This window comes from Carassius gibelio, chromosome A16, assembly GCF_023724105.1.
Source record: "Carassius gibelio isolate Cgi1373 ecotype wild population from Czech Republic chromosome A16, carGib1.2-hapl.c, whole genome shotgun sequence".
Lineage (NCBI taxonomy): Eukaryota > Metazoa > Chordata > Actinopteri > Cypriniformes > Cyprinidae > Carassius > Carassius gibelio.
In genome coordinates, this window is record NC_068386.1 from 26,438,761 (window position 1) to 26,448,482 (window position 9,722).

At 41.2% G+C, this 9,722-nt stretch overlaps 1 protein-coding gene across 1 annotated transcript; it reads left to right on the forward strand.

Annotated features, from left to right (window-relative positions):
- Nucleotides 1–5,824: 5,824 nt before the first annotated feature.
- LOC128030115 (iroquois-class homeodomain protein irx-4-A-like) lies at nt 5,825–9,198 on the forward strand. The gene is made up of 5 exons (XM_052617614.1): nt 5,825–6,101; nt 6,440–6,679; nt 6,985–7,091; nt 7,444–7,757; nt 8,115–9,198. The coding sequence occupies exons 1-5, from the start codon at nt 6,057–6,059 to the stop codon at nt 8,756–8,758; spliced, it is 1,350 nt and encodes a 449-aa protein (XP_052473574.1). The 5' UTR covers nt 5,825–6,056; the 3' UTR covers nt 8,759–9,198.
- Nucleotides 9,199–9,722: the final 524 nt, after the last annotated feature.

Sequence of the window (9,722 nt, forward strand, 5' to 3'; positions counted from 1 at the left end):
TATAGATCTAACAAAGCCTACTGTCAATCAGGGTCATGTCTCTGTGTCCTGAAGGACACTGATGTCCAGTCCGGCGATCAGTCCAGAACGCTCCAGGTCAGAACCCTTCAGGACCTTCAGATCCAGCACAGGACTCCTGACCCAGCTCAACTCATCACACAAATATATGAATAATGAGCAGAGAACAGAAATCCATCAGAAAGAGAAGGACAGTCTAGAAGAAAAATGCATTTTACCAAATAACCCTTGCAAGGCATTTTCTCTCCATCCTGGCCCACTTTTCTTTGCCCAAAACACTGAAAAGACATTATTCATGACTTGTACAATAGCCAGCCTCATATTTAGGCCTGTGAGGAACATTAGAGCATGTGAGGCTATGATTATCCGGAGCCTCAGCACTCACAATTATTAATTCATCACACTGCTTCAGAACACAAATGCATTGTATTGTCTCATTCAGCATCTTATTTTACCCATAAATCGGCCAAATGGGATGCGTTCTAATGACAGAGCCATGTTAATATCAAAGTGAATAGGCTCTCGGGCGCAGACGGGAGCACAGTGTGGAAATTCAATCACAAGTCCCTTCAATCACGGGACAGAAAACAGGGATGCATTTGAATATTTTTACCTGGAATATTACAATTATACAATTTTAATAGCTATTTAACATGTAGTTGCTTTTTAAGCCACATGCTTTGGCTGAAAAAAGGAAAATGCAGGCAGGTAAAGTGGAAATCCTCTTGGCAGTTATGAGCAGGACAAGCTCTTTCCGCCGGGAGCTTCTTCCTGATCTGTTCTGCTCGGAGTCACTGGCTTGTGAATTTCTGCTTGCCTTTGTCTCATTCCCTCTGCTGCTGGTAAACAAGCAGATCCTCCAGCACAGATCGCCTGAGGCTCTTCACATTCTCCTAAATATCTATTCGACCGCCGCAGAAACACCTGAGAGGAGGATTGAAGAAAGCAAACATCTCCTCTGTTCTGCTGTGACAGTCGGACGGGTGTCTGTCAGTACAGTGTGGGACACATCAGATCTAGAGACATATAAACCTTATTTCTCAGTATGTTTATCTGCCATCATGATAACGTGCTTCACACTGATTCCCACAGTCAGGTACAGCTATTAAATAACCCAGTGTGAAATGCAATCCCAGAAAGAGGATTGATGGAAAATTACATTTATCCAGCTAGACTGGAGCAATAATGAAGCGGAAAGATCCCGACACAAACACACACACACACACACACACACACACACACACGCAAACACACACACACACGACTGGAAAAAAAATTCCCAGTTATCCCGAATTAACCCCTATTTCACATTAGATTTTTATTTTTAAGTGTATTTTAAAGTTGTAGTAATCATGTTTATATATACATGTGTGTGTGTTTATTTATTTTATTATTTCAGTTAATGTTTGTTTCATTTCAAGTAATTAATTTTTTATATATGTATTTATTAATTATCATTATTAGTATTTGTATTATTATTATTTTTTATGCTAACCACTCTGATACTTTGGGATATTACTGTATAGACATTATTGTATATGCTTGTTCCTGTCCATCTAAAACTATTTTAAGAGCATTTGCTGATTATTGCATGCTCAATAGACATGCAGCTTCTAGAATTCTATTAAATGATGAACTGCATGGATTCATTGTACTTTTAAACACTTTTGACACACTGAAAAAAAAATGTATGTGCAACATACAATTGCACAATTAGAAAGAATGCATCTCTTTCTATTCATGCACGATCAACTGATAAATTAACATTTTATTTAGGTATGTGAAACAGTAATGAAATAGGGTATAAGATAAGATGGTTCTAAAGCAGCTGGTCAGAAGCTCTCGGCTGAGTGTTTGCATCTCTAACTAGCTGTTTGAGGAACACCTGCTCGGCTTAACTGAGCCTCCTGATCAATAATGCATGGAGAGTGAACAGCAACATGCGAAACCTCTTAGCCACTGCAGCGGAGGAGAGCAGCTCTGATCGGCCGAGACATGATCGACACTTTCTGTGACCCACGCTCTAACAGAGGAAGGCTGAAATGGCATTTCAATATCATTATAACTTATATGCAACAGAAACCATGCATTTAAGATTATCCATATTTCCAATATGTCATTTATGTTGTTTACCTTTAACCCAAGTCAAACCGAACACCTCTGACCTTTAACCCGCCCCTAAGCACTAATATATTCATCAAAGAGCACTTAATTAGATTTCTAATGGAACTTCGCTGCAAATGCTCAACCATGGAGGTGAGAGAAAAAGAAAAAAAAAAGCTTCATAAGGATAATTACATGAACTCAACATCATATCAACCCATAATCCACACTCCCATGAGCCTTTGCTGCACTTTACTATGTTGATGTTACCTACTGTAAATAGACATCAATGCAAAGAAAATGGAGGGCATTTAAGATTAAAAATGCTCATCGATTGTAATTTCCTTCATGTTTGGGTTTTATATGTGTGCCAGAAAGCAGCACTCCACATTTTATGTTGCTAGATTAATTTTACACTCCCTGTAGTAGTTACTGACTCGCTTCTTTGGGGAAATGCAGCATTTTTATAGTGTTTTCTGTCATTTGTCAGCCCTAGAGAGAGAAAATGCTCTATTATAAAGTGTACATGAAAACTTAGAGAACACAAGTCCGTATTCTTCAGAGAGTAACACACTTCTGGTCAGTTCTGATTGCAGTGAAAAGCTGTGCATGCAGAAGCTTCATCAGTCTGGGATCTGCTCGCCGCGTGATGATCATCAGCTCCACCTGTCTCTTCACAGACTCAACCCAGCTCTCAAATGTTGTCTGAAAACAGCTATTATTCACGGCTGACCAGTGTTGGACAGACAAACACGAAGTGTGCGATTAAAAAGCGGCTGAGGGAAATGTTGCCTTTTCGGTCACTGTTTATTTTTCATCATAAAATGAATGAAAATGACAGAGTTGCATGATTCACTGAACACCTTTGGAAAGCATGACTGTGAAGCAGTGCATCAGAAGATGAAGCGGATGCCTGACTCTCTCCGAACAGAAGAGCTCTAATCCGCTTCACCGGAGAGAGAGAGACTCAAAACAGAAGTGTATGAACTTGTCAAGACACTTACAGGAGAATGTGGAGCTGATGAAATCTGCCACAAATCATCTCCTCACGTGTCGCAGGATCACTCCTGAAAGCCTTGAGGCTTAAGGCAAATCCTCCAAATATTATGTGATTATTTAAAACTCATGCTCTGATTGGAGTTGTTAGCTTGAATTCTAATCACTGATTATAAAATAAATATATATTTGATAAGACACTTTGTCCATGAAAAACAAATGCAGTACTGGGTGACTCATGTTTTTAAAATAACTGGACAATGCACAGTTTTCGGTGAAAACAGGGAATGTCAGTAATGTTGAGTATTCCTGAAGGCTGGATTCAGAAAAATAAAAGGTGCATTATGACAATCAATTAATATATCTAATTTCATGCCACTAATCACAACCATCCTTGTCCAAGAATTGTTTTTCTTGGAAGAATATTTTCTGTAAAGATGCAGAATCAGTGTAGCTCAGTGCTGCTCCTCGTGTGAATTTGCTCAAATCGGTAACTTTCCTTCAGTAAATGCATTTTGTTTGCCCTAATTAAACCATCGTGTTGTGGTCTTAATGGATGTAGATAAATGACTTAAGTGATGCGGATATAGATATAGACCTGTACTCCTGTGAGCTGGAGGAGGAGGTGATGAAGCACACCGTCGGTGATTGATGTGTGCTTGGTTTTGTAGGAGACAACAAAAGGATGCCATGTCCTTTCAAGGTGTAATTCATGCAGCTTATAAAGCTGATCAGACGTTACTAGATATATGCTCATTGTTCAGAGCTGTTCTTCAATCATGCAAGCATCAAGCATTGCATTCGTTTTGAACGTATTTCTATATTAAATACAGCCCGTCATAACTGATCCATCTGTCCAAAAGAGCCGAGCTTCGTTTAAATCTTTAACGAAAAACAAGAGCACGAGCTCCAGCGCAGACTTCATTATCCTCTAAAAGCTTATACTAGTGCGTCTTAATATTTCATAGGGAACCGAATAACACCAGCAAAAATAATATATAAAATAATAAAATAAATGTATATGTATATGGAAAGCTATCGTGTTGCCCATCAAACTTCACGCATGCATTGGCTGTTTTTACTGCAGTCTCGTGTGTGTGAGGAGGAATCAATCATAGAGTTGATGTTACTTGAGATAAAGTGTCACGGGTTATTTTCAGAGAGGAAGAAAAGGACTCATTTAGCTCCGAGTGCAAGTGCGCGCGCGCGTATGAGCGTGATATGACTTGAACTATACAGTAAAATATGTATTTTAATGGCAATAAGATGATATCCTCTCAAATAAATTGTACTGTATTATTTGCTTTTAATAGTTTTTCTCATCCGAAAAAAAAATAAAAATAACTAAATAACTAACTAAATAAATAACTAAATAAGATGAAATAAGCTCGTCACTCAGTGAATGGATGAGAGTGCACCGGCGCTGAGGCGGAGCGGGTCAGGCGCGTGACCTCGCCTCTATTAACACACACACGGCGACATTTGCTCGCTTATTGTCTGACTAATTTAATTTCACAGAACACTTATTTTCCAAACTCAAGCGCATGCCAAAGGATAGGGAAAGGGTGAAAAAAAAAAAAAAAAAAAAAAAAACTTGTGATAAAAGTCTACCTCAATTTGAGGACAAGTACCTTCATCTGTAAATGAAAGCAATTATGCGGCCCATATTATATTATGTTGGCCGGTCTCAGGATAGTCATCAATCACCCGCAATCGAGCTGTCACTGCGGGCAGATTCGTTTCTAGCAGGCAGTTCTCCAGCTGGGGAAAAGAGGAGTACATCATCATTAATTTGACTGTGACCCCGGGGCTTCTCACATGTCTGAACCCACAGTCAGCAACACACCTCCAGCACTTCATCTCCATACACGAACCCGGAGCTTTACACGAGAGAGAGAGAGAGAGAGGGAGAGAGAGAGAGAGAGAGAGAGAGAGAGAGAGAGAGAGAGAGAGAGAGAGAGAGACAGAGAGAGAGAGAGAGAGAGAGAGAGAGAGGTGGATAGATAGATAGATAGATAGATAGATAGATAGATAGATAGATAGATAGATAGATAGATAGATAGATTATCACATGAACACTTTTTTAATATCTAAAAACATTTCAGAGTAACTATTATTTCAGTGATAAACACACATGAAGAAGTAGGCTTTACAAATAAAAATATCTCACTTTTTCCTTAAGCATTGCACATTCCTCTGTTTATGAATCTAAATGTATATCAATTCGAATTAATATCTCATTTGTGAAACGAATTATTTAAAATAAGCCGATCACACTACACTTTTAGTCCACGATTGAAGCTGATTGTGAATTAGATATGATTTATGATATCTAAAACAAAGGTAAAAACTGTAGATCTTTATTAATACAGGCAAGAACGTTGGGTCATGTGTTAAATTCCTGATTAACCTGAGATAAAAGCGTGTAAAAGCATTAAGACAAAAGATATTGTTTGATCGTCAGATATTAGAAGTGCAGCTCTTTTTCAAAGCTCGGTTTAATTGATAAGCTCAATTACAAGTCTACCGTGCCTTAAAAATTCACCCCCACCCCTCTGTCACTCGTTGGGATTTTTATCCAGAGAAATGCATATTAAAGTTAGAGTCTGGTCATTTTGACTGGGTTTCTTCTGACGTCAGAGCCACCGGCGTTTAAAACAACCCGCATCTGGGCTGACGTGTTTAATACTAGTTTTTATAACGCAAAATATGTATTTCTGACATCAAAGACGCAATTCAACAAATGCTTGACGATGCGCGCGGCTGTGCTGTAGAAGTTTAATAGTGCTATAGGAGAGCATCCATCTCAGGAAGGAGTTTAAGCAAATTAAACATGATGGTACTGCGCTTCGCCCTATAAGCGTCCGGCAGCTTTATGCTTTACCAATCAATCGGTGCACTGAAACACAGCAGACCTGCAGTCTCGGGAGCACTCTACGATGTCCTATCCTCAGTTCGGATATCCTTACTCTTCTGCACCTCAGGTAAGAGTCGAGCGCTTATTCTTACATTGGGTTTGAAGGCGATACAGATACAGGTTTAATCGGGTTTCTGCGCTGGGCTTCCCTCTGCGCTTATCATTTTACAAATCTACAAACACGAGTTCGAGTCGCAGACACATGCAAACGTGCAGATGCGATGACAGGGGGAAGGAGGACAACAGTTGCTTTTTGGCCATGATCCATAAAGTGCATCGTCCTGTGGGGGCTGACGGTGGCCAATGCCAAAAATCAACTTGCACCTCATTTTCTCCGTTTTGCAAACTCGTACAGGTTTGCAGGTGCCTGTTTTATTTATGCTGTGACATTTCCAAATGTTCCAGTTCCTCATGACCACCAACTCCCTGACATCTTGCTGTGAGTCGAGCACCAGATCCATCTCGGACTCGTCCGCGCAGACGCCCGTTTACTGTCCGGTGTACGAGAGCAGACTGCTGGCCACCGCCAGACACGAGCTGAGCTCCGCCGCCGCGCTGGGAGTCTACGGGAGCCCCTACACCGGCGGACAGGGCTACGGGAACTATGTCACCTACGGCGCTGACGCGTCCGCTTTCTACTCTTTGGTGAGTTTAAAACACGCGCAGTTATCAACGATCATAACAGCATGCATTCTGCAGAGAAACGCGATGTTAAGATCACCTAAACTCTGTATAAGGAATGCGTTTCTACATCAGAGACGAGGGACATTTTATAAAATAAGAACATTAATGAACTGCATGGAATTATTGCAGAACTGATGAGTCTTTTTTCTATGTCCCATGGGCTCCAAGTCTAGGATAAGCGTCATATTTTGCTCATTACCATGGTTATATTAACAAGCATGGCAAATGTAAGTTTAATTTCTGACAGCTCTTGTATTTATTTCCAGGGAGCGTTTGATGCCAAAGACGGAAGTGCTTCTGCGCATGCGGGAATAACACCGGCTGCCGCATACTACCCTTACGATCCCACCCTGGGACAGTACCAGTATGACAGGTAATGAAGAAGATTCATTAAGAGTCTTATGATTGACAAACAACATGACGCTGTTCAGCTGGATCAATTTCATGGGCAGCGCTCAACATATTGATGCAATAATTAGCGCAATCATTTGAATTCAAGGGCCCCTCTTCTTCTTTTAATAACATTTGTCTTTGATGTATATTTTATGTTATATCATGCACCTAACAGTTTAGCCTTCAGGGTTTCCCCTGAAGTGCTTTAATGGACAGACACTCGGCCAGTGCACTCGATCAAGCAATGTGTTCGCTCTGATTAAAAAAAAAAAACAAATCGAAAGTTTATAGGCCTAAGGAAATAAAAGTCTTTGCATTTCTTTGCTGCACAGATACGGATCTATGGAGGGAGGAAGCAGAAGGAAGAACGCCACGCGTGAGACCACGAGCACATTGAAAGCGTGGCTCCAGGAGCACAGGAAGAACCCCTACCCCACCAAAGGAGAGAAGATCATGCTGGCCATCATCACCAAGATGACCCTCACACAGGTGTCCACCTGGTTCGCCAACGCCAGAAGAAGACTCAAGAAGGAGAACAAGATGACATGGCCACCGAGAAACAAGGGCTCAGACGATAAGAAGTACGAGGATGATGATGAAGATGGGTCGCAAGAAGATCAAATCAAGAGCGAATCCAACGATGACGGTCAGCTCTACTCCGTTCTTCACTAGTCTATTCTGTCATATCAATGTAGATCATTATTAGGCATATTTACCCTGTTTTTTAAATGTTTTTATTCTGAGAAAATAACACTGAGCCATCTCAAGTTCTCAAGAATATCACTGAAAGCGCAAACTTTCGAAGGTCTGGTGGAAGGCATGCAGAAGCATTACATTGCTAACTATTTTCGTATGATTTGTGTAGCGTTATATCATGCATAAAAAAATAAAAAAATAAAAATAAAAAGAGGCGTAATGAACAGAGGCGTAATGAATGTTGTACGGCCTGTATGTTTTGTTGTCTCGCGCCCTCCACTCACTTTCTACCGCTGTTTCTGAACAGAGAGCAAAAGTCGCGAGGACAAGGAGCTGCAGCTGAGTGACTTGGATGACTTTGACACCATCGAGTCTGAGAGCTCCGAGTGTGAACTCAAGCACCGCTTCCACATGAACACACACATGGCGACCACCGACGACCGCCTCAAAGAAGCGTCTCCGAAGCTCTCCATCCCCGGTCTGCTCGAAGCCGAGCGCGATCTCACCAAAAGCTGCTTGAAAAGCACTTCAGAAGACTGTGAGCACAGCAAAACGTGCTTCCAGCAGCAGGGCCATCCGTTACTGGACAGCAAACCCCGCATCTGGTCTCTGGCCCAGACCGCGACGGAGTACTCCTCATGTATGCTTCGCTGTCAGCCATCGCCCTCCGCCTCCTCACCTGTCAGCGGCCTGGAGAGACAGCAGGACTCCCCTGTCACGACTCTCAGAAACTGGGTAGATGGAGTTTTCCACGACCCCTTGTTTAGACACAGCTCCTTGAACCAAGCACACACGAACACTACGGTTTCTTGGACCACCTCGACCAAAGGGTCGATCTTAGAGACTGGAGCCCTGGGACGCTCCAACAACATGATAAAAACACAGCAGCAAGAGCCCAGCAAGGACAGTATGCCATTTCCAAAAGGGGTGAATAAAATATTCTGCTCCTAGCACACCAGAAAGACTGTTTGGAATAGCTGTTTACGCTTTCAGTTCACAAACAAATACCAGACTGTGGCCCAAACACGTTTTGTTACATAAAACCATGAGGAGATGTATGTTTATTGCTGTGTTGACATCTCACTGGCGAGGGTCGGTTTATATATATTTATTGGTTTGGTTGACGCACGTTCAGATTATGTAAATTAACTGAGTTTATGTTCCGAAAGACTGAAAAAAGTTTACAGCCTAGTTTCGTCCCGGCTTTTATCATTTCTTTGGCATGCATATGTTGCTATATGTTTTATTGTTCATTGTTTTAGACGAACTCGGACCTTGTTGCAACGACTCACAAGTGTCACTGTTAAGAAAGCATCGCACAAATGCACAGATCTCCTCGAGACGGGGAATGTTCAAATCTGCTCACTATAATAAACGGTGGACTTCTCTCAGCTTGTGTTCGGTGTGTCGCTGTCCCTGGTGCTGAACACACACGGTCAGATCCACCTGCTGGGCTCCGTTCAGTGACACGTGCGGCTTACTTTAATATGCCTATTATTTTTTCATTTCTAATAGTAATTCTTATTTTTATTTGTCAATAAAAAGTAGAAAGTCGCAACATTTCATCTTGTAATTTGGCATTTGCATCATAAAATGTACAACTATATAGATTTAAAATTTCAATTACAAAAAAAACTTATTATTATTATTATTTTATTTAAATTTAATTAAATCAAATTTATTTATTTATTTATTTTTCTCATTAGGCCAAAGTAATGGCATACCAATACGAATGGATCGACTGTCCACTCTAAATAATGCATACGATGTTCTCCGCAGTGATTGTTTCGTGTTCACTGTGTTTGGCTTTGTAATAATCCCCCAGTAACTGTTTATCATTCTCCCCCGTCCTCTGATGGGAGAGATGAGGCCCTCAGGAGCCATAAGACAGCGCTGGATGAGCCCCATTAACCCG

Bases quoted from the DNA above. Each gene is read 5' to 3' on its own strand.
- LOC128030115 (XM_052617614.1), top strand. From the start codon at position 6,057: ATGTCCTATCCTCAGTTCGGATATCCTTACTCTTCTGCACCTCAG. The intron at 6,102-6,439 runs GTAAGAGTCGAG...CAAATGTTCCAG, and splicing joins CTTACTCTTCTGCACCTCAG to TTCCTCATGACCACCAACTC. The intron at 7,092-7,443 runs GTAATGAAGAAG...TTTGCTGCACAG, and splicing joins GGACAGTACCAGTATGACAG to ATACGGATCTATGGAGGGAG.